This window comes from Siphateles boraxobius, unplaced genomic scaffold (genome assembly GCF_051911475.1).
Source record: "Siphateles boraxobius isolate OS27281-9 unplaced genomic scaffold, OSU_SipBor_1 31, whole genome shotgun sequence".
Lineage (NCBI taxonomy): Eukaryota > Metazoa > Chordata > Actinopteri > Cypriniformes > Leuciscidae > Siphateles > Siphateles boraxobius.
This window is the reverse complement of record NW_027508931.1, coordinates 3,511,742-3,538,252: the sequence shown is the minus strand read 5'-3', so window position 1 is coordinate 3,538,252 and position 26,511 is coordinate 3,511,742. Positions and strand designations below refer to the sequence as shown.

At 37.4% G+C, this 26,511-nt stretch overlaps 1 protein-coding gene across 3 annotated transcripts in view; it reads right to left on the bottom strand.

Annotated features, from left to right (window-relative positions):
- Window positions 1-25,771, bottom strand: part of zfpm1 (zinc finger protein, FOG family member 1) — an 84,780-nt gene extending 59,009 nt beyond the window's left edge. The window contains exon 1 of one of the 3 annotated variants that reach the window (XM_077193381.1): window positions 25,341-25,771. In XM_077193381.1, coding sequence (XP_077049496.1) covers window positions 25,341-25,380 — 40 coding nt within the window. In that variant the 5' untranslated portion in view covers window positions 25,381-25,771. Of the gene's footprint in view, window positions 1-11,293; window positions 11,396-25,340 lie in introns of those variants that run through there. The other 2 variants (XM_077193383.1, XM_077193382.1) reach the window with 2 other exon arrangements.
- Window positions 25,772-26,511: the final 740 nt, after the last annotated feature.

The following is a 26,511-nucleotide window of genomic DNA, read 5'->3' as shown; positions in this document are numbered from 1 at the left end:
TAAATAAAAATACAGCGATGTGTGAGGGTGGCAAAGATAAGTATGCCAAACGTAGAGTGGGGGTGGTGAGGGCAGATGAAGTAGGTACGTTAATATAAACCAGCTCACAGCTGGCAGCAGGAAAGAAAGGGGGTATTTTAAAGAGGCAGGGCATCACTGGAGCCCTCGGTGCCTCCGATAACATCCATGTTGAGAAAGAAAGAGAGAGCCGTACAGAAGGGGGAAGCAGAGATGGGGGAGACGAGGGAACGCAGCCCGGGAAAGATACGCACAGAGATGCCGTTTGTGAAAGGAAGTATCACCACCCCTCGAACGCAAAAGTCACAACGGGATTTCTGATGGGAAAAATGTGTTCTTTTCAGATGAGAGGAAGATAGGAGGAGCACAGCCAAATGTCAACGATGATAAATGAAGGAGTGCATGGAAACACCAGCATACTCTGATGTGCATGTCTAAGACGCGAACAAACAGAACATGTCTTTTTGCTCCCTTTAACAAAAACGTACAATGATATAAAAGTTGTGTGGAAAGAACAGAAAAAAAAAAGATTCAGGGGATTTAAAGACATGTTCTAACCTAAGTCATTACAGACCTGCATTACTTTCTTGAGGTGAAAGCAAAAAAAAAAAAACCTTTCCATGCAATTCCAATAAATTAATAATAAAAAAAAATATTTATATATTAAATGAAAGTTAAAGTCATATGATAGCTTTGTATGACAAACAGACCAAAATTTAAGCCTGCAATGTATGCATTATTCAAAAATAACCAATTACAACTGAAAAAAACTGGATCAACAGTAGGGAACTCAAGTAATCAGACGTGAACGCGACGATTAATCATGAAGACGGTAATCGGCGTGTCTTTAAAAAAACCTTCTCTGGTGTCTACGGCATTTTGGGCGGTACCTGAGGTCTGATTGGTTAGTGTTAGAACAGCATGCCGTCCAGACCGGCGGAATAAAGTGAAACTATGGATTTTGAAAGTGTGCAGTGATGCGTGGAATCACTTTGATCATGAAAATACATAAAGTGCAAGATGCGCAGCGCCAATCTACAAACAAAAATACCAATCCCTAATCAACAGTTTCATCCAAACAAAGAATCAAACTCACACAAACAATTAATGTCCTAATCAGTCCTAATTTCCCTTCATTATATTAAAAAGAGTGTCCACGATGTTCAAAAATTCACTTCTAGTACTCAGTGAAAAAAAGTTATACTGACACAATGAGTAAATAATGACAGAATCTTCCCCTAAGTGAGCTGTTACCAGTTAAAGCTGAATCATTGAGTCAGTGATGCATTAACAAATCATTCTGACTAGACTGTGAACTGGATCAACAGACACATCAAAAATACACTTTCAGTACTAAACCGGTAGAAAGATATTCTTGCAGTTGTGAAACGGTGAGTAAATAATCACAGAATCTTCATTTTTGGGTGAACTAGCTTTAGCATTATGTGTGCGGATGCACGTACACAAACACCTACCATTAATTAGCGTCGTTATCTCCACAGCCTCACTAAATCTAATTACAAATGGTTTGTCATTAACCGCGAATGATGGTAAGGAAACATTAATGAGTGCGACTCGCTTCAGAAGAACACTGGTAAGCCAACTAAATGTAACAGTCACTTTAGTTTGGGTCAATAGTTCAGTGGTTACAAAGCCAGTTCAGAACGTCTTGTCGCCTCCGAAAAGTTTTCTGTTGTCAGGATGTTAGGTATTGGTTTCACGACAATTTCACTAATACAGCAAATATTTGATGATGATTTACTTGAACTGATAAAGGTTGCACCATTAGTGTGAAGCAGTAATGCTATTTACGCTAGGTCTTGTCATAAATCAAAGCTAGCAAGTACAAGCTTTGCTAAAAGTAGAAACAATAATCTAGCTAGCACGAACGTTGTTTATCAGTAGTATTAAGTGCAATTTGTGAATTAGCAGGGTTAATGGACATTACAGAAAGCCGAGGCCCATCTCATCAGATGTGTGCCAGGATGAGGTGTGTCTGCGTGTGTATGTGGATGACTATAGATAATTTTAATATCTGGCTGGTGTGGATTGCTGATAGTGTTCTAAGGCAGGGCCCTGTGGACTGAGCACTGGTAGTACCTATCTGTAATTAGTAACCATTCTCTATCGCTGATAAGATAAACTCACCCTGACCTTTTCCATTTGGTCGCCATGGTAACGGGCCCTCTACCCCCCCTCTTGATATTATTTTAGTGATTAAACAGCAAATAGCAGGGAGATGGAAGAAACCGATAGGGATGATTAATAATGGTGTTTTGGTTGAAGTGAATGTATGTGAGCGTGTGTGTGTGTGTGTGAAGGGGGCCGCCGTGTCAGAGAGGAGTGTGAATAGGCTTGGCTTGGCTTTTTCACGGTGAATAATGGAACTTTAAGATGAGGCAATAGGAAATAAAAGCATGGGGTGAGAGCGATAGATGTCTCATTTCTTTCTTTTCCCTTTTTTTCTGCGAAACACTTTCCCTGGGAAGAGAATATTAATGTGTCTGTCTGTCTCCTCCCTACCAGAAAACCCTTTACCCACAATTCCCTCGTTCTCATCATTCAACTCTTAAGACATATCGTTGTTCTGATTAATAAGAACTACTGCACTTTTTTTTTATCCCATTGACTGTAATAGTTTTTCCTATTAATGTGAGAACATGGCAAAATCCATAACAGCAGTTTGGATCATAAGAATGAAATTTACTAGATTTTGCATGACGGCGGGTGAGCCTTGTATTCCTTTCCAAAGACTTCGTAACCATTAAATATACATTAAGGATGCACTGATTAATATTCTGGCCAATACTGATAAGCCAGTATTTATTTCCTAGTTATGATGACCAATGAAAGATAAATGGCTGAATAATTTAATACAAAAAAATATATATTTTAAATAATACAAATAAATTTAGGCATCACATTATAATATACAGATTGAAATATGCATAATCATATTGAGATTTGCTTAAACACTATTATAACAAAAAGAGCATTAAATACATTTAAAACTACATATATATCTCTTGTTAAATTATATCTAAAATACTCAATAATGAAAAGTAAATTCAGTTTGTTTTGTAGTAAAAGATTATGCAAATATTAAATTTGAATTCTAATTGATTTTCTGGTCAGTTAGAAGATAGTGATCAACAACCAACTTCATTAAGAGGGAAGATTTGATATAGATATGTATATCGACAGATAAATAATGCAAATCTAATTAAAAAATTATATATGTTATATAGAATTTAAATATTATTTAGGCCTAAATGCACATGTATACATACATATACATTATATATATATATATATATATATATATATATATATACACACACACATACACATATATATATATATATATATATATATATATATGTAAATTCAAGAATAAAATGTAAATTGTTTCTTTTGCAGAAAATGACAACATACAAGATAAAAATAAACTAGAACAGTATCATATATATTTGAATTGTTATTGATTTTCTGGTCAGTTAAAATATTAACTTTATTAAAAGGATAAAAAAGGACTAAAAAAATACTAAAAATATTAAATATAAAAATATTATTTAATCAAAATATGTATTTTTATATAAATATAAATATTTATAATTATATATAAACAAATTATATATCATTTTTCTTTTTTAAAGAATAAATCTGGAAACCTGAAATATAATAGAAACAAAAAAGCAATAAAACATAAACGGATAACTCAGTCCACACTAAAACTAATATACACTTATCTAATAATAATCTAACTAATACACTTCAGTTTCTAGGCAGGGCCGAGGCTTCTCTCAGCAACCTCTGAGAGTGCATTTGCATAAAAAGGAAAGAGCAACTGTGCATGCAAACCGGGCCCAGTTGACTGAAAGGTCACAGGGCGAACAAGAGCAGGGCATGACAGCTCGTATCAGGCTGATCTCTGTTCTGATAGGCACTAAGGGACACCTTCCCGAACTACGGCCAGGGGAGAAAACATGGACCTCACACAAACTGACGACACTGCCATAGATTCATACGATAGCACGCCTTCTGTCAGACGCAAGCCAGTATGACTACACTGACATCTCTACAACCACTGACCTGAGCAGCTCCCTGGAATGTGGCTGTCATCAAGGATTTTGGGCAATCTGATGAAGGTTAGCCATTCCGAGATATTATAGAGATAGACTTTCCGCCATATCTGCAGAAAGGAATGCCTGGCCTCTCGGAATGGATAATGGATCCCATACTTCAAGTGATTATGAGATCTGACAGAAGAACGGCCATGTCCAAAAGAAGATCCCCAATAAACCTGGCATTTTTTACAAAAATGGCAGAAACAGACATCTGTATTGAACACCTTTAGCGTAAAGCCAGATGTCATGCTGTAGTAGTGTTAGAGTAAGCGTTCTTAAAACAGGGCCACAAGACACACACACACTTGCACTGTAAGTCTGCTCTATTGCTTGAGTAAGCGAATTAGCCTCAGCGATGGCTGAGGAGGCAGTAAGGCGACAGAAAAAAGGGATAATCTTTTATCTCTCAACCCTCCCCAATGATTTTTATAGTCCATATCACTTCCCTGACAGTTGATGTTCCACTTTTCTTTTTCATTATTTATTTATCTATTTTTGCTTTGTGTGAATTCAGCTAAAATACTTCTAAAGCCCTTAATGGTGCTATCGGGAGCCGAGATCTGCTGCCATGCGCTGCTTTTCATTGGAGATATTTGCCGGGCCGACCCTAAAGAAACGGGACATTATCAAATGTCTAACGAGACTGACACGGCCAATTATTGACAAATTATTCCTTCAGAGCGCGCCCGACTCCCTTGATGAGCAAAGACTTCCTTGATGAGCGCGTAGTCCCCCCTCTGTCCTCAGGGCCCGGGGACTGACGCCTATCAGATTCTATTAAACGCTCTGCACTTCTGCGAACAAAGCTGCTCGCGCCCTGCGTCACATTAGCTTCCATTATACGCTCATGAACTTTGTCGTGATCACAATGGTATGCCCGTCTTTTAAGAGCTTTTAAGACCGAGAACTCTTTTTCTATTTATCAGAAGACTCAAATATGACTTTGCACGAGGAGGAAAACGAGAGGCGTGCTTTTATTAAGGTCCGTCGTGGTCTAATTCAGCAGACAGTAGGAGAATTCACCAAGAATTAATTGTTCTTACTATTAGCGCAGTTTATCTGCACCCACTTTTGGCGCGGTTTTAGTGCTTGATTCACTAGAAAAATTAATGAATGAATGGAAAAAACACAGCCAAAAATTTCATCACTGCAATCCAAGCACCTAGTTTTTTATATGAAAAGAATGAGACTTAATTCATTTATATTATATTTATAATTCACAGATATTAAAATTCTGAACAAACGTAAAAAAAGAAATTTCATGTTATTTCATGCAGATAACCGATAAAATGGCCAAAATTCTATACTACTTTATCTAAATAAAATGGATTAGAACTAAAACCAATTTTAGTGGATTTAGGCATCACATTATAATCCACAGTATGAAAATTGAAGATTTGCTAAAGATTACATTTAAGTCTTAAGGTCCAAAATTTTCATATGCGTTTTTTCGTATTCGTCATTCGGGGGCTCTGAATGGTCAAAACACCTCTCAAAATGCTTGCTACGGATGCGAAAAACTCATAAAATCGAACCCGATCCGAATTTTTTTCATGATGGACGAAAGTTTCAAAGGCAGTGTGTAAACGTGAGGTCGTATTTATTTTTTAACGTGCGGAAATTCTGGACAAAAATTTCGGACTCAGTGTGCAAGGACTTTTATGGTCTTAGTGTTTTTAAAGATTAAGTTTACGTGTTAGATGACAGCAAAGGTCATCCAAATGTAAAAACGTAGGAAATATGCGTGCACGTTTAAATATCAAACATTGATAAGTAAATAAATAAAAAATCCAATGTATTGTTAGTGTTTTTAAGTAAGTGTCAGATGGCAAAAAAGATAATATAAATGTAAACATATAGGAAATGAGCATCACAATTTAATTTCTAATATCAATGAATTAACAAATAAAACTTATTTATCGGCTGTTAACCAATATGGGACTATTACCAACTAGTTAAACTGGATTGAAGGTTGATCAGTGAATAACACGCAGGTTTTTACGTTGACGAAGCGCACATCTCTCCCGAGACTGAGCAGAGCTATTTTTGTTCGACCACAACAAATCTTGAGTAAAGACTCAGAAAAGCTATTAGCCTGAAATTTGAACTCTAAGCACTTAATATCTGTCAGGAAAATAATGCTTTATCGGCTATTTGCACCGTGCACTTCTTAGTACTGCGCTCTTATCAAATGCATCGTCATCAGGGGACTTTGAGGCATGATACGGACTGATAGATGGGAGCAGTTGATGTGCTGGCTTTAGGCAGAGAGGTCACTGGAAAGATGGGCCAGAGGACATTACTAGGGCAGGACAAGCTGTGCACTTGATCTGGGTCCAGTTCTGCAGTTCTTCTCGGGATCGGAGTCTGGATATGAGAAGCTGGTTCTTCACAAGCTCAAAATAATTAGTTAGTTAATGACGACAAAGCAGTCACTCCAGATGACATCCAGCTGTCCTCTGTAAACTTTCTCATGAGGGAAGCGACTGTACTAGTTTATTAGAGGCAGAGATAAGCACTTTCAATCTTCAGCTAAGACAGCAATGCTAAGGCAGCAACTTTATCATCAAGATATCGTGATATAGGAGAAATTTAAATTAGGGCTCAGTGATATTGCTAAAACAATTAATTCAATTTTTTTTCTGCCTTCAATTGAGATTGAAAGTATATCTCAATATTAATATATGCTCTGAATTAATTAAAAAAGTGTTTTTTTAATCAATCAAATTAACCATTGCAATTAAATATTTTTGCCAAGTAGATTTAGAAAGTTTAATGCAAGTAGTAACTACAATAAAAAACAAAACTAAATCTCGACAAAAATAACCAAGAAATGCTTTCTACTATGTTCTTCAAATGAACAAAATTAATATTTTTTATTTTTCATGCCCAAACATATAAGTAGGCCTGAATAAAATAAACAGCAATATTTATTTGCCCAACTACACATATTTTACTAAAACCCTCTGAAATATATTAAATTCAGCACCTCAAAAAGTATTTAAATTTAAACATTTAAAAAAATTATTTAAATTAGAATCATAACAAATCATTTGGCCTATGAACCTCATTTAGGGCCACTTTCCTTAAAATAAATGAAATTTGGTAATATAAAGCAAAAAAGTATAAATAAAAGTGGCTTAGGTGTCCAAAAACTTTTTGAAACCACTGTATAAATGTTTGTCCATTAAAAAGTCAGAATGTTTGAACTGAAAGAATAAAAGACGAAAGCGAGAATGTCTGTGCAATAACAGGGTTTTGACCTCTAACCTGACGACTAGTGCGGGGTGCCAACATTTTCCTTTCTCTCTCTGCTTTCATGTGCGGCCCCATTCATGGTCCCTGCCAAGTCCACATCCTCTCTAACGAGGGTGTAGTTTCTTAACATTCATCATCGCTGAACTCTGAAACTTTATCAGCTCCGGAGCACGGCGCCATGGCCCCGGCCCGGCTCGCTCCAGCTCTCAGATAGGACTGATAACACACTGATAGATTACAGCAGATTGTTTTACTTCAGGGGACACTGCTGCCTCTAATACTAATACTTAGACAAGACTCACCGTTTATGGAGGGAGAACAGAAAGAGGGAGGGATAGACACAGCACAAAGAGGAAAGGGCAAAGGAGCCAAGTGTGTGCGTGCGCGAGTAAGGGATATTCACAAGGAGATTGTGATCAAAATGGGCTCTAACAGTAGCACAGGTTTAAAATGACAGTTTTCGTAGAGATTATACATTCCTTTCACTCCGCAATCTGATTTAATAATGCTCAATATCACAGAAACTCAAATGCCGCATATTGCCTTTGTGTGCGACTTGGAAATCTTAACATTAAAAAGTGCTGAAGTATGTTTCAGACTAGTATGTATGTACACATGACACAATAAGTAAAATATTAAGCAAAGACATTGACTGAAGTTATACAGTTATGCAGTTAAACATCTCCAGCTAAGCAGCAGCATGTCGAAAATGAGAAATAAACATAAATGATCTCTTTAATCGACATGCCAACAGGCCACTCATTGTCCATCCACCATGTATTGCACATAAAAATGGCAATCACTGCCTGAAATGGCCAGATCCAAATCGATTTTGGATGACTTCTGCAAATTTTTCCCTATCATCTTAAAAAACACCATCATCTGATCCGTCACATTATTATTTGAATGTGTTTTTTCCTCACAATGCGCTATTTCACCCATTCATAAAAACAAAACCGTGGTCACTTAGCATGTCATTTACATTATCTCTACCTGTTAAAGTAGGTGGTTCTCAGACAGGAGAAGCTGCAAAAAGATCTAATAGTAATATGAAAAACAATCAAGCTAACAGTTTACTTTGTTAAAACTATCTTTTGTTGCATAACAATGGAGGACAAATCATCCAAGGTAAAATGCTATATAGACAAGACATTGTCATGGAGATGCACCTCCAAAAAAAGTATATACAATTTTTAATGTGTGCACATTTTATTATACGCGTACGTGTATAACGCGCAAATAAAAATATACACATGAATCTTCTCACACAGAGGCTGCTCTCACACACAACAGCCTGAGGCACAAAGGCAAGAGGAAATCTGAAGCGTCCGGGCGAGCGCAGGACTGGAGTACCACCTGACCTTCAGCTAAAAAAACAGGGTCAAGTGTAAATCACAAGGACTCCACAGAAAGACTCCTGACTGGACCATAGTCAGATGTGAGAGAACAACATTGTACCCAAGGGATAAATGCAGAAGATATATTGTCATATATTGAAAGAACATCAGCATATTAGAATGATTTCTGATCATGTGACACTAAAAACTGGAATAATGAGGCTGAAAATTCGGCTTTGCCCTCACAAGAATAAATAAAATAAAAACAAAGTGTCACAAAAAAAGAATGAATACATTAATTACAAGCATGCATATATATATATTTGTTTTTTATATATATATGCATATATATATATATATATACACAATTATATATATATATATATATATATATATATATATATATATATATAAATGAAATTATATATAACAATATAAAAAAATAAAATTATATATAATTCAATATAACAAAGTTAAAAATAAAGTAAGGTCTAACTGTAATATTCAGGTACAAAATAGGGATGGCGAAAACTAAAAATTGTCTTGACCGACCACCGAGCCTTGTTAGCCGGTTGAAACCGGTTAACCGATTAGTTTAAAATATGCCACGCTATTTGAAATAACAGCCATTTCGAGCCGCGCCTGCAATTTCGCAACTCTGTCGCGTCTCTCTCTGCCTCCCGCTCACACACACACACACACACACACTGCCCCGGCGCCGCGCTTCCACTCACGTCACTATTTTAAAATCCCCTACAGGGCGAAACATGAGTCCCGCAAACGCGGCGCCGAGGAGCTTGTATGTAATCGGAGGACAAATGGCTCCTTAGTTTTGAAATGGTTTGGGTACAAGGTGATCGCGTTGAAAATAAAGGCGTTAGTCTAGCGTTAGAAGCTCATTTGAAACATTGCAGCGGCTCATTTAAGAAAATGACAGCTCCGAAGAGACGCCGCTTTAGTTTGAGGTAACGTTAGTGCTAACAATAATAAAGAAAGATGATGATCATCATCACCTTATCTGTTACCACTGAAATGTAGATGTAATGTATTTCTACAGTATTACTACTGTATCTAAGCACTGTATCACACAAGTTGCAACTTACTGTGTCATTATTTTTGGTGAAATGGTCCCACACACTACGTTTCTTTGCACGCTTCATCCTGTCGTCTGCACTGGCTCTAACCTCGAGTGTTTTAGCCTGTAGCCTTTACTTTTCGCAAACCTTGTGAGCGCGCGAACCCAAACGCTGTGACCTCGCGCCAAATGTTTTTATTGGTTTATTAAGTACAAACAGGCGAGTTATGAAAAATTGAGTGTGAGGGATTTGTTCACTTCACACAACAATATCTTGGAATGAGATGGCTAACTGTAGTAGCGTTTAGTCCACTGTCTATAATAGCCTAATTTAGAGATCACTTTTTTTTTTAACCGACTACCGACAACTTTGATCGGTTAACGTTGAGACGGTCAACCATCGGTCAAACGGACATCGGTTAGCATCCCCAATACAAAAATGTAATAATTAGGCCTAAATGTGAAATAACATTATAGTCTATAAATTATATATAGATCTTTGTTAAAGCGGTGTTCTGTTTTTTGATTAACATTAATGACATAGACAGCAGCAAGTATTTATAGCTGCTCTGCACGGATCCAGTATAAAGATACAAATCAGATTTCTTTCTCAACTGTTTACGTTAAACCAACTGTGTTTGAAAATACTTGCAGAGACGGGTATTTTGACATAATTTTGTGTGTGTATCCGTTCAAGCGCAAGGAGATGTGAAAGAGAAATCAATTCGGTCTGAAACACGCCTCTCTGTGTGAGCACTTCGGGTGTGTGTGGCTGTGCCCACAGATAACAGTACTAAATTGGCAAGACAAAATACGTGCAAATGATAACTTTTCACTCTATGATGGTTAAATTTTGCAAATAATCACATGTGTGCCGAACCTACGGTCGGTTAAACCCCTACTTGTCATCCACTTTTATGTTGTTGCCGCCGTTTTGTTTTGTGCTACTTTCAGGAGCTTGAAACCCTCTGGTTACTATGAACTATAGCTGTATGGTAAGGGCTGTATGACAATTATTTAGAAATTTCATCCTATAAAAAAATAACAGCATACAGGTTTGGAAGCAGGTAATCAATTAAACAACAGTTTGATTTGTTTGATGAACTGTCCCTTTAAGACACACATTTTTAGAAGCTCTGAGTCATAATACAACTATCAAAATGAAAGGATTATTAGCTAGGTAATAAATTACTAAGCCATTGAACTGAGCCCGTCAGAATGGATTCAGAAAACTAAAGAAAATCCAAATTACATGTAACGCCCAGTTCCTTCTCTTTTTGCAGGAAGTAAACTCAACTGTCCTCAACAACAGTTAGATTTGAATGAACTGTCCCTTTAAGACACACAAGTTTAGAAGCTCTGAGTCATAAAACAACTGTCAAAGTGAATGAAAAGATAATTAGCCAGGTAATAAATTACTAAGCCGTTGAACTGCGCCTGCCAAAATGGCTTTAGAAATGTAAAGCAAAGTCAAATACATGTTACGCCCCGTTCCTTCTTATTTTGGTGGACATGAACTCAAGTGTCCTCAACAACAGCAGATGCCTGTCTCCCACTGCAACACGCCTGTCCACTGTGTCCAGCCTCTTTATTTGGGTCAGACTGAGGTTAGCCTTATCAGAGGCCAGCAGCTCTAAAAATGCTGAGGTGTGTGTGTGTGTGTGTGTGTGTGTGTGTGTGTGTGTGTGTGTGTGTGTGTGTGTGTGTGTGTGTGTGTGTGTGTGTGTGTGTGTGTGTGTGTTTTGAAGGTGTGTGCGTCAGTCTAGAAAAAGACCAGAAAGGGTTAACACAGGCCAAATCACTCACTCTTTGACAGATATAGAGAGATACGGCCAGACAAACTCATCTTTTCACTCTTCCCTCATAAATAAAATAAAATAAATAATTATAATCCTGCAAAACAACTGCCATCTTAAAAAGTCAAATAGCCCCGTATATTCTTAATTTTTGCATCACCCGCTTTATCAGCAGGCCCCATGAATAATCCGTACGGTAATTTCTTTTCTTTCTCCCTTTTTGTTCCTGGCATTTTGGTAGAGAGAGATAAGGCATAAAAAACAACAGAAGGGCTAAGTGAGTGAAAAAGACAGATAGATAACATTGATATCAACTCCTACACAACAGTCATTTCGTTATCAGAGCTTTTTATCATGCTTTCGTTATTTTTTCTTCTTCTTCTTCGCCTCCACTCCCCGTTCTTTGTAGCCCAACTGAAAAAAAGGTCTACTGCCCTTAAAAATCTAGGCAAGGTTTTGGTATCAAATTAACCTTATGCAGGCTTTTTACAGGCTCGCTAATGTGAATAATTCAGCACGCAGGGACACGCGGCTGAAGAGAATGTGCGAGCGCAGCTATGTCAGAGGGAACTTCAAGATTTGGGGAGCAAAAGCCAACTTGTAAACTTTCTTTTTTTAAATGTCCCATTTTTATAAAACATTGTTTCCTAGACAAAACGATGTGTGTGTAGGAGGGGGGGGGGGGGGGGGGGGCATATTCAGACGCAAACTAATAATTTCGGTCTAATGTGCTCAAACTCTCACAGAAAGTAAAAAGGTCTCTCTAATCTATCAAGGTCAGTTACAGTGCCCTGAACAAATACTGCATTGTTTAAGAGAGCAGTTTAAGTGAGCTCTCTATGTAAGCAGAGAACGGACGCTTGGACAGAAAGACAGGAAGATAGAAGGACAGATAGTCAGTTAGATGGTACAACGGACAGAATTTTAATGCCAATCACCCTAAACTTCCAGTATTAAGTGATTGAAAAGCTACAGTAAATGCAGAAAAGGACCCCAGAAACATTCTGTTGGGGTAATGCTTTGCTAAATATGTTAATATGTTTCATTTAGAGGTCAATAAGATTTTCACATTTTTCAGTAAGGTTTCAACAGGTGGACAAACTCATTTCAGTGAAGATAATGTTCATTGATCGATATGATCAAAATACATCGCAATACGATATCACAAACTTTATTTCATGTTAACTATATATATATATATATATATATATATTAAGATATAGTTAGTTTTGCTTTAGGCCTATATAAAAAAAATTATAGCACTGAAATTTCATAATTCTCATCACCGATTTCAATAATCACAAAAAACTAATACTAGCCTAAATAAGAAAGAAAAACCATCAAGCTCACTGAAGAGAACAATCAGTGATAAAATAAGAACAAAGCAACTAAACAACTACAATAGGACAAAGACAAAAAACAAATGAAATAGACCTACCTGAAAAACTTCAAAGACTAGAAATAAGAAATACTACATAAATTGTATAAAGTTAAGTAATACAAATTCTTATGAAAGTTACAGAAGTGATTCAGTCAGGAGCAGTGAGAGATTTTCTCTCGTTTGTTGTTTGATTAACATTATTGACACAGACGGCAGCAGGTATATTATGTTGCTGTAACTTTAAGACCGAATTTAGTGATCCAATATACTGATTCACATGTGTTTTCTTTCTCAACTGTTTATGTTCACTTAGGACATTAATGCCTGTGTTTAAAAAGATACTTAAAAATGCAAATGATAAGATTTCATGATGGAACAGCACATCTTTATCGGCCAGTTTATCATGTCTACCCATATATCGCCTAGACTTACACCACGGTTCAAAGGTTTGGAGTTTTTTCGAAAGGAATTAATACTTTCATTCATCAAATATGCATTAAATTGATAAAAAAAAGTGAATTTTTACATTAAATATTTCATTTCAAATAAATGCTTTTTCTTTGTATTAATCAAAGAATAGAAAAAAAATATGGTTTCCATAAAAATATTAAGCAGCACAATTGTTGAGAAATGTCTCTTTATTTTATCACACAAATAAATAACATTAAAATATATTAAAATAGAAAACATTTATTTTGAATTGCAATATTTACAACATTACAGTTTATTATTGTATTTTTTTATAAAATAAATGCAGCCTAGGTAAGCATACGAGACTTTGCTCAAAAACGGTTTCATTACACTTTTTGTACCTTAAAATTATTGTAATTTTGAAATTGATTAATTGATAACATATAGAATTTCTTTTTTTTTTTACATTTTTCACCAAGCTTTTCTGCACACCCCAGTTTGAAAATCTACTGTATAATACTTACATTAATCTAGAAAGATCCGAAACGCATAATAAAGATCACCAAAAACTACATCCCTCATCTCCATTAGCGAAAATGTTACACAATATATTAGACATCCTTGATTGCATCCATATAATAACACATGTGCATGACATCATCACTTATGGGCTGGGCAGGAGGAACCCTTAGATTTGAGGTGTGCCGGTAGATTGCATCATCAATGTGACACGAGTCCCTCTGACATCAGCAATGTGATCCAGGAAGTGTGAGAGGAAAATCTAGTTTACAACTGGATGGGTGGAAAACACAGATGAGAAACAAAAAGGAAGTGACAGAGAGGACAGGTTTACTGTACACAAAAGGATGTTATCGGTTTGATCAGCACGGTATCTCTGTGGAGCAATCGCTGATAAAAAAAAAACACCCTGGAAGAGCGTGTTATTAAAGATCATGGGAGGTCATCAGCACCGATAGGGCTACCCACACGCTACCTGGCTACTTCCTCCGGTCGCCGTGGGAAATCAGTGATCGGCCGGACGGCCACTAGCCCATGAATATTCACAGCGGTTGGGTGACCCAGTGTTTCAGAGCGAGAGAGAGGAACGAGAGCGTTTAGGCAGTGCTTGTTTATGCAGATGGCGATGTGATTGCGCGTCGTAGAGTGTCAGTCGACAAGATTCCAAATGTAATAGTCCCTGAGAGGCACTTGAATGGAGTCATTCCCCCATCACACCCCGAGTGCTCCCCCGCCCTCAAAAACTTTCTTATTAACCGCACCATCTCGCCATCTCTCCCACATACCCCTCCTTCCCCATTCCTCCTCTCTCCTTCTCAAATAAACCTACAAAGAAAGAGAAATTAACAGAGGAGACGTTTTTCTCCCTGCCGCCCCTCTCCTTTCTAGAGAGTGAGAAAAACAGAGGGAGAGGGGGAGAGAGAAAGCGATAGAGACAGAGGAAAGGAGCAAAAGAGAAAGAGGGAGAGAAAAAAAAACATAATTTATCTGTGTATTATCAAGAAAGGCAGACACTTTAATCAGTCAGCTATGAAGTCAGTATTTCCATTCTTATCTGTTGCAGGAGTGGAAATGGAGAGCAGATAGTGTGCTGGGAGCCCATCGGTGGGCAGGAATGATAATGGGAGAGAGAGGGCTGGCTATTGGACCGCTGTGTCAGCTCTATCTGCACCCATTATCAAGGGCCTTATCGGCGCTGCCATCAGCCAAGCTGTAATGGGGCCAGTTCAACTTTCCACATTATCATACCGCTAAGACCTGGTTCAGTGAGGCTAGAGGTCTGACTGGAGACAGGGGGAGAGGGGGGTTACAGAGAGACAGTTGTTGGGGGGGGGGGGGGTGAGAGCGGTAGATATCGAGGACGAGAGAGAGGCAAGTAATGGAAAGCGGCCCAGAAATGAAGGGGGAGAGATGGAGGAGGGGCTTACTTGAAAGGGTTGGGAAGTCAGGACTATGATTGACAGAATGAAACTCAGGGTAAAAAAGTAAGGTGAGGTCAGGAAGGCCTAGAGGAGTAAAGTCCGTTGATTGATGATTTCATACCACCGGTCTGATCATATAATGATCTCTGTTATGATAATATTTTCATTGTGATTGTCTACAGAGATAACGCACTGAGGGGGGAGGGCGTACTGGGCAGGACTTTGATTGACAGGTTGAGAAGTACTCTTGACTTTCAAAATGCATTCTGGGTAAACAAGAGAACGGGTAACGTCCAAAAGTCCACAATCATGAAATCGCAATGATTACTGCCTATAATGTACTACTGAGTCTTATCCTATAATAATCATGATAATGATCATATTTTCATTGTGATTGTTTAAAAATATTAAGACCCTATGGATGATGACCTTTGACAGGCAAGATTTCATTTTAGATACTGCTCACTGGAATTGGTGCAAGATTACTCAATAAATGGATTCAATGAAAGTCATAGACCAAACAATACATTTTCTAAACAGCACTGTGGAGTCCTAACGGAATAATTTGAACACTGCAGGTTTATAAAACACAATCTTTCTGATCCTCTAGTTACTATGCCAATGCCCATATACTTATTGTAAGCAATTCTATTTGTAGGGATGCAGATGATTATGTTATAATAAAAAAATAATATTAAAATGATATACCGTTTTGTCTATTTAAAAGAAAAAGAAAACAACAGAAACTGAAATCAATTATTTAAATGCTACAAGTGAGTTAGTGAATAGTGAATATAGTGATATATATATCATTACCATTAATTAGAGTTGCATGATTCTGGATAAATTGAGAATTATGATTATTTGTTTCAAATAGAGATCACGATCAGACAACTAAATAAAATAAGAGGTTCTGACAAAATATTATTTTTTTTAAATGGTTTGAAAGATTGATTCAATGACTTACTCAAAGACTTCACTTGTTTCATTACTGGATGAATCAGCGTTTTTTAAAGAATCTCGAATTAATAAATTTTTTACCTAGTGGCCTAACAATGTAATCCTTACCTTCGTTATTTGAAGGGCCGTGTTACTTTCAAAAGGGGATTTGCTCTATTTTAATCGCTAGCATAGACATCAGTGTTTATTTCTGAACTATACAATTTGAATTATTGTAAGACAGATAATAATGATACTGTGTGGTTGAAAAGACTGTTTGTGAAACTGTTTAATACCCCAACATGATAACTGCTCTCTCTGTGTCACAGATGAACACAGATTTGAATGCTCCGTTAGGATTTTGTCAAAAGTTTGATAGACACAGTAAATCGATGTCATTTAGGAATAAGATCACGTGGTTGTTTGAATCGAGATTGCGATATTTTAACGATTAATCTTGCAGCAAATAACCAATATGGTACAAATACATCATGCAACCCAGGCTATTTGACTGGTTATGTTGTAAGAAATGCTGAGTACTTATAAACGATGTAAAGAACATGCTAGCACCTGTTGCTATAGATATTCCTATAGCCTTGCAGAAAGGGTATGAAACAAATAATCTAATGAGATTAGTGTTTGCAACTTTCTAAATGGGTCACAATAAGAGTCAACGAAGGGGCAAAACAAGAGGAAATGAGAAACCAAGAAAAGACCAGAAAAAGCACAGAAGAAGAAACAAGATAGCTGAAGATAAACCATATATCACCTCAACACAACCTCAACGTAGTCTTCCATGTCACTGATTTAGTCTAGATTTGCCAATTAGCAAAAGGCAAAAACACATTGTACACTATTAAACAGGAGTTGTTTACAGTCAAACAGGAGTTCGGCTATGTGTCTGAAATGTAAAAATGCATTGCAATGAGATCACATGGCAATTGGCTACATGAAACATGTCTGAGCATCTGCAACATATGTGGCTAACACGATGTGATTCACCCTTCACACACACATATATGTATACCCCTGAAGCTGAAAGAGGTTGGATGCTGATCTCTGGCAGTCTCCCTTCTCTTTCTAGAGCAGGCCAAGTGGAGTGTGTGAGAGCAGAAAGAGGAGCCACTCTGGTCTAGACCACCTCTGTTCAGGGGTGGCTCCCTGGAGGCGGTCTAACCTCTCCTCTTTCTGGGGCCTTTGTCCCAGCTGCCCTTCTGTGCTTATCTCCTCTCTTTCCGCCTCTCCTTATGAAACATGCCCGGTGTTCCCTTCCCACAAGAGCCTCCTGCCTGGCATATAACACCCAAGCCTGAGCTCTCTGCACCGTGAGCAATAGGGATACTCTGGACAGCATTTTTTTTTTTAGCATTGTACGATAGGTCAGTGGTAGTTTATAGTAGAGATGTGCTAACTACGAACATATTTTAAAAAACAACAACAAAAAAACGAGTCAACGACTCATTGGGTTGTTTGATCAAATAATTGACCATTCTGTCTTACATAATTAGACTGATTAAAGGTCCAGAAACCAATCAGATTTTTTTATGTTAGATGCGATTAATCGTGATTATCTTGCCAAATCCATTTGACAGCACTAATTTATAGTTAAATATATACAGTCAGTTACACATTAAATGTTACATATTCTAAATATATTCAAATGGAAAATAGTTATTTTAAATTATAATAATTTCACAATATTACTGTTTTTACTGTATATTAATATAATATTACTAGGGGTGGCCCGATCCGATACTCAGTATCGGTATTGCTCCGATACTAGCAATATTTGCCGGATCGAGTATCGCCAGACGAGACCATCCAAATCCGATCCGATATTGTAGCCTACGTATGTTATTGTTATACAACACAAAAGGCACAAAAACATTATAAAGCACTATAATGTTTTCGTGTACTGTATTCCAAGTTTTCTGAAGCCATTACATATAGTTTAATGTGAGATATCAGATTTAAATCGTTAAATTAATCTTCACCTAAGTGCTTCCCTCCGCTGCGGCTGTCAGTCATTCTCAGCACTCAAACAGCGCGTCGCGCTCGGGTAAAACAGTCAACACGATGAAACTCTCTCCAAGATGAGTCAATGTTCCTATTATTATACAGATCTGTAGATAAAGCTCTATGGTTTGCATAAAAGGACTTTAACGTGCTGGAGTTTCACATGTTAACGTTACTTTCTACCGGGTGTCTGTTAGATCACAACACAACTGCTCAGTGATCAAAACACTGGAGTAGAGAGCGATATAATTGCTCTTCACGCGCACATTAACTGAAATTTAAAACTGTTAAAAGGCTCAAACTAATGAATAAATAAAGAAATATTATGTATATCTTACTTTTGTGATTTGAACTTTTCAATGCAAAGCGCATTGGGATGAGGACAGGCTGGAAGCGACTCCATGTTGCTTCGAGCGCATCATTCTGCGCACGTGATGTGCACAAGGTTTCGTGCCGCTCTGAAGAGCATTTCATATTACAATACTTTTGCGCAATGGCAGTTTATTGACAGCCTTAGTTGTTCTGTCCAATCTATCATATGTTGCTGCTTCATTAAAACGTTTTTATTTATATAGTATATATTTTGTCTGTATTGTTTTACAAAGTAAGAAAATAATGTTTAAGTCAAGCTTTGATGCCTTTAACAAAAGAATAATCACAGTCTCTTCCCCACAGTGAGGCATACAGAAACAGTTTTTTAGGTAATCTGGCACTGTTTTTTTAATTATTATTTTAGTATTGGCCGATATCCTATCGGTATCGGCCAATACTGAGTCCCAGGTATCGGAATCGGTATCGGAGGCAAAAAAGGCGGATCATGCCACCCCTAAATATTAATGTTTCCTGAAAGAAATGCAGCCTCGTTGAGCACAGGAGACTTCAGACTTCTCATTCAAAACTATCAGCAAAATCTAAAACAGGTTAACCTCTGGTCAGTTTTTAAACTATTCAACCTTTGTGACCCATCCCAGCTCACTAGTCAAACTCATTAATCCCCTAGTCTGACTTATTTTGGTAAGTCTGCGGTGCTACGTTTATAAGTGTAAAAAGAAGCACAAACATTATATAAATACTAACTGGCCTTGTGCATTTGATTACACTTAGCAAAAGATTCGGCTCTTGGCAGCCATAACAAGCAAGCCAGTGAGAACTGTTTCTGTCCCAGAGTGTATATTTTACACTCTGACACAGAAACTCACCTGAATGCCATTGGGATGTGACCAGTAGATGTAATCTACGGCCTTATGGTTCAGACAAATACACCCAGATGAAATGTTTGCATATAGCACCCCTTGAGATATGTGCACCGATCCTTCTAAAGGAGTGAATAGTGTCACTCTTGAACTTTATGTCCTTAGCACTACATCAAATTGATGGCCCACACCCCCTACCATGCCAATTAAGCACATTAAATAAAAGAACATGACATCAAACCTCAGCGTGGAAATCAGTCAATCTAATCAACCCTGTTAGCCGTGATCCACATCAAATATGGCTCCTCCACATTGGACAAATTATCATATCTCCATTCTCCTTAAGACGCAACTCATTAACTCCAACCAAAAAGCACAGAAAACTCTATTACACCAACCTTCTGGAGAAAAAAATAAATATCTCCCTCCTGCGATGGCAAATCTCACCTCCGCCGTTCCTATCAAAACGGCACATAAAAAATAAGTCCTCTTCATAAGATGCTATGTGATAACAGTGCATTAAAAGATTACTGCCCTGTTCCCATCTTGTTTTTAATTGCATTGGGGCCAGAGGCTACGGGATCCTTAATAACACATTAATGTTTTATTCTCATCCACCGCTCCACAATCACATGCAACTGCAGCTGTGTCTAAGACTTTATGCTAGTCTCTACATTTAGCAGGGCTGTGGTTGGTGTGGTTGGTGGGGTTGAGGGGGTGATTCACAACTTTTATGGCATCTGTCTGAGTTGTGCTGCTATAAGAAAGATGGCATACTGAGTGCTGGAACTCTGACAGCACTGTATAAGGGGGCATCATTGACATCAAGTGTCATTTGCATATATTTACATAATATAAACTAAGTAAATAAAATAAAAAAATGTGGTTTACTTGATAGTTGTTCTGTTGCACTTGCAAATATTAGATTGTATAAAAGACAAAGAGGGGTTTATGACAGTTTAAATATACTCGCTGGGACATTAAGTTTCTGCTTTTACACAATCATATACATCTTAGATGAAACTTTAGATTTATTTTCATTTCTACGTTTTTTTTACGAGCCTACACAACAAAAGAAGTGTGGATTTAGGAGTGCTGATGGTTCAATGAGGGATCAGTTATCATAACTCACTCGACTTCCTCTGGCGTAAACATTAGGAAAGAGCAATAATTCATCGAAACACCTACAAGCTTTTCCTTTCACTGTGGCAACCAACAGACACTTCCTAAACAGTAAATTCTAATCTACAGTTACAGCTTTTTGACATCACTTTCAGCCCACATATTGCAAGCTCTCTCACCCAATCAGGAGAGCTCATGGGCTAAACCAATCAGAACATCACCCAGCTGTAATAATCAACATACTACACAAAACTCTAATAAATAAGTAGTGAAAGATATAATAGGACAAATTAGCTTATATTTAAGGACTTGGGTTTTAGATGAAAATCTGAGGTTTCAGCAAGTTGATGATTGAGTGAGATCTGTGTCTGCAGAAAACAACACAGAGATACATAAAAATCCTTACATCAACAGATTATGTCTATCGACTTACAAGAGTGTAGTCAACCTAGATACACAGCAGCATATACTAACATTAAACAACATATATCACAGCCATTAGAGTAATAGGTAAGAATCATTCATCAGAAACAAATTCTTGTGCAATAACGTAAAGTCTTTATGCCCATTTCTAAAAAAGAAAGAAATGTTTCTTGCAGACCAAATGAGCATATTAGAATGATTTCTGAAGGATCATGTGACACTGAAGACTGGAGTAATGATGCTGAAAATTTTGGAATACATTTTGAAATAAATAACTAAAGTGTCAGACAGTGTGTATAATATTAATTATAAATATAAATAATTGGCTTAGTCTTCATTCTACCATAATATTAATACCAATAAGCAGAGTTAAAAACATATTGCATTATCAAATAATAATCATTAAAAGCAGGACTTTGAAGACCTTAACAACCTTACTTTAGATATTATCAGATAATAAAAACATTGATTATCATTTTATCAAATTTACTAAAGTCGTCCTTGGCTTTGCAACTCATTATAAAAACATTATGACTTTCTCACAGTGTTCACTGCACCCACTATCACTCAGTATCTAATATCTCACTGCAAATCAACATTTCAGCCATACTGCTGACGCCACATTTTTGTTTCCTTTCGCAAGGCCTAGCGCTGAATACTTTTTTTTTCTCACTGTTTTTCACCAAAACGCACCCCACACAGATTAAAATCGATGAACAAAAAAAAAAAACCTGCATCTCAATGCTATCTAACACAAGATCTACAGTGAGTAATATGTGGAATTAGTTTTAATTAAATTAATCAACTACAATGGTTGTTAGGAGAAAACACAAGTGTGGGAACTGAGAGAGGGTGGGGAGTGACTAAAGAGGGGGAAAAAATGCATTCACACCTATCATCTAATTATACAACAACATTAATCACATTAAGTCTGGAACTGATTGCCAGGGTCCGGGGCCCTGCTGTTCTTACGTGTAGCTTTGTTATTGCAGCAAAGCCTCAGCTCCTGCCTGCTCTGTGCTGATAACAACTCTTATCGCATTTGGCGATCTCTATCTGTACCGGAGATCAGGCCCCAGGCTTTATCAAAAGTTCACATCGAGCTAAAAGCAGAACAAAGAAGGAAAACACACAAGCAAAACCACCACCACGCAACTGCGTGTGTGCGTATGTGTGAAAATATGTGAGCGAAAGCCTGTGATCTCTCATTCTTTTCAATATTTTTGGGCTGAGCATTAAACTAGCCCTCGGGTCAAATGACCCCGAGACGCTGAACCTAACAGCAGCGAAAGCTCTGAGAATGGTTTCAACAAAAACAGGAAGAGATCCCATCAGTTGTCCACACTTTCAAAAGTGCAAGCCCAAGGTACAGGAGGTGGTAACTCAAACAAGTGCATTGTCTGGCCCCAGCTTCTCAAACATCCTCCGGCTGCTGACGCCAAATTCTGGGAGCTCATGAATAATTCACACCGACCTCTGAGCCATTTGAATGATGTCACTCGGCTGTTATCTGTGAGAATCTCCTCTGTTATCTCCCAATCATCTCAACGGCTCTCTTATCGGCCCCTGCCATCTAACTGAGGCAGCTGCTTTTAAAACGCAGCGTACACCCATCTACCATTTCTGTATTCCTGCCTCTCTCCCCCAGCCCTTATCAGCCCTGCCATCCTACTCTCCCCTTATCTGCTTTTCTCCTCTCTCTTTTTTTAAACTTATCAGGAGATACACCCAGCCAGCCCCAAACAACAACACAAACATGACAAATATGAGAATGCTCCAGCCAAATGTAATTATAATCCCAATTTCCCCCAATCCCCCTCGACGTTGGCTCTATCTCCACAGAGATCGCCGTCTCACCTATCTTGTCTCTCATCTCAAAATATAAGCCCTGGGATGTGGCCCCGCTAGGCCGCGAGCTAATCTCGCCATCAGGGAGGGATGGATAATCTATCAGCACGATCTTTACCATTGGGAGAGTGACGCACAAAAGACACACAAAAATATTTCCTCTCAACATAGACTTCCATGATACCGGATACCTTCTTTTAGAGGGGCCGGGATTGTAATCCTTCCCGTAAGAGTGTAAAAAAACAATACAATCGTGCATTTATTATATTATACACCAACTTCTTGACGTTATGCAAATGCAAAAATGTAAGATAAGAGGGGCGTTGTGATGTTCACATGTGTTCCAGAGTTTCGTGGTGAGGGAACTCACCTTTAGGGAAATCTCGAGCCAAATCTGAGATACTTTCCCACCATCTTCATCAATAGTCTAATGAGACGTCAATGGGGGACTCGTGGAGTTGGCGATGTGTACTTTAAAAGCCACCAGATATAAAAATCTAGATAAGGAATGTTTATTTTGAATTGTTCAAAATATCAGCTACGACTGGCTTGAAGTAGTAAAGCTGGTTCCACCATTCGCAGCTGCCTCTAGATAGGAATATGAGTTCTCCGGAAACCAACCAGAGATAGCTTTATATCAGATAAGACATCTCAATTAAGAGAGCGACTTCATGGGTCAGCAGGTCACTGGCATTGTCACTGGCCAACGTGCTCGTATAACTCTCCAGTCACTTAAACAAACCTTGATACCGCCCGTTTACACTCAGTGGTATATGCTAATGTTGCCTTATCAGACCATTTTTTCTTTCCTATTCAAGAGTCGCTTTCTGCCTTTGAATCGCATTAATATTTTTTTTTTTTTGAGCAGCCCTTTCAAACTCAACCTCCAAGATATTGCTACTGTGCTTATCGCCTGAAAGCATCTTTTCTGGATGAAGAACTGAAACAGCGCCTGGCACCAGAGCAAAACGACTTTTCAGCACTGTTGGTTCTTTTCAGAAAAAGAGAGGGAGAGGGAGGGGTCAATGAATTTGATTTTTACCTTATGATTTTATTGACCACAAAATGTTAAAGGTTACTTTGACCAAAAACTTCAGTCACCCTCATGTTGTTCCAAACCTTTATGTCTTTCCTTCAACAGTGGATGTCAAAAAAATCTCCTGTGTGCTCTTTTCTAATCACAATGAATGGTGACTGAAGATGTCAAGCCTCAAAAAGGATGTTACAATCATATTAAAAATATAATAAAAGACTAGCACACTATATTCCTATTGCTTTGTGTGAGAAACAGTTGTTATTCCCTATTAATATTCCCCTCCAGTAAGCTGTTGAACAAATCAATGAGCCAGCTATACTCAGGAGTCGAATCAGTTTGATTCATGAACAAATCATTCTGATTGGTATCAACGATTTCATAGATACTCAAACATTGCTACTTTTCTCAGAAAAGTGACAACAGTTTATTGAATATTCAGCTTGAGTCCCATAAATTGCTTATATGATTATTTTGTGTCGTTGTAGAGGCTTTACATCTTCAGCCACCATTCATTGTCATTGTATGGAAAAGAGCAACCAAGATATTCTTCAAAATGTATCATTTTGTGTTCCACAAAAAAAGTCACAGGTTTGGAGCAACATGGGGGAGTGCAAATAATATAATATCTTGCATTCAATCATAAAATTTCAAGTTTAAGTCCAATTAATGTGTGCCTGAACATTAGGATTAAAATGGATAGATGAAAAAAAAGATCCAATTGTAATCCACTATCATGTGCAGAGATCAGCTGGGCGCGCTATCTGACGTCTCATCTCTGGAAAGAGAACTGAAAAGCCGAAGGAAAATGCAACAGCAGCGTCGTTGCAGCCACAGACAGAAAACAAATAAAAGATCCAATTTTAATCCTTATCTCGACTGGGATCGGATCACTGTTTATCTGAACTCATATCGTCTTTTTCAGAGAACACTGACGTTTCCACAACAGTATTAAACAGGAAGCCACGGTTACACTTCGGTTGGAGCAGACGAAAGCACTTTTACAAATGAAAAAGTTAAATAAAACGGATTTAAAAACAACTATCTCGACTGGCTTTGAAAAATTAAGCGCGAGTTTGTTCAGCGCGTTCACGTGCCGTGCGCTTTTACAAAAAGAGCTGCGCGTCTTAAAAGCTACCGTGGTTACTATGGCAATTGTAACTAAATGTAGCTATTTCTCATTTTCTACTGTCTTGAAACCATTTAAACACAAGGATTATTTGAACAGACCGGTCACACATACAAAGTGTAGGCTACCATTCGTCTCGTGTTATTAGAAATATCTTGTCAGTTTCCACGAAATTGTTGAGCTGCGCTCAAAAAAACAATGATATCCCGTAATATGAATAATGTAACACACTTTTTACAATGAATCGCCATTCACAACAACAGCACTGGCACTAGTGAAACTTTAAACGCTTACGTTTGATCTGCCGGGGTTTGCTCTGCTTTCTTCGAGACATGCTTATTCCGTCGTTCCTGCTCAGCTTGCGGCAAAAGCGATCAGTCCACCGGGGAGACTAACAGTAACAGCAGCACTGGATCACAGCTCTCTGCCCGGCCGGAGACACCCGCATGACCTGTACTTTGATATTCAGAACCGAAAGAGCTACCTGTGGCCGAGTGAGCCTATAGTTACTTTTCGACGTCTTCCCAGATTCGCGATCTATCCTCTTCGTTAGCCAAAACAAACTCTGCCGGTGTAGCCCTGACAGCGCAAACGCTGCTGGAGAAAACTAAACCTGTAGCTTTTAATGATTTGTTTATGTCTACTCCGATGAAGCAAAGAGAGAGCGCAGTTCTCAACAGGGCTCGATCGACACATGAAACAGTGGCGCTGCTATGTTATGACACGCCTCCGTCACGCCCCTTGCGTATGATGCCATCCCGCACGCTCCTCACTGCGCCCGCGCTCTCAAGCAACTCTCGATCCCCCGAACATCACACTTACATCAATGCAAGGTATGAAATGTATGCCTCGTGTCGTTTTTTGCATGCAAAACAATTTTCTTAGTTATTATGAGCATGTACAGAACATTTTAAATGAGCTATTCAAAATATAATAGAGTTATTACAACTACTCATTTAAATAATTAACATTAATTATTATAATTGTGTATTAATTCTACAAACGATTCTATATTAATAATAATAATTAATTTAATTATAATATATTGTTTATAATATATTATAATACTATCATAATTATACATAATAATTCATACTATTATTATAACAATTTATTATCATTGTTCTTATTAATTTTACTCATAAAAACAAATGTATATATGCTTAATAGATATTTTAAAATATATTTTTATAATGTTTTTATAAAATATTTTATAATAAATTTAATAATAATATAATTGTTCTTATTAATTTTACTCATATATATATATATACACTATATAATAACATATTATTAAACATATTACAAACTTAAACATATTATAAACAATAACATATTATTAAATGTATTATAAAATATTTTATAAAAACATTATACAAATATATTATAAAATATATATACATATATATATATGCCTAATATATATTTTATAATATATTTGTATAATGTTTTTATAAAATATTTT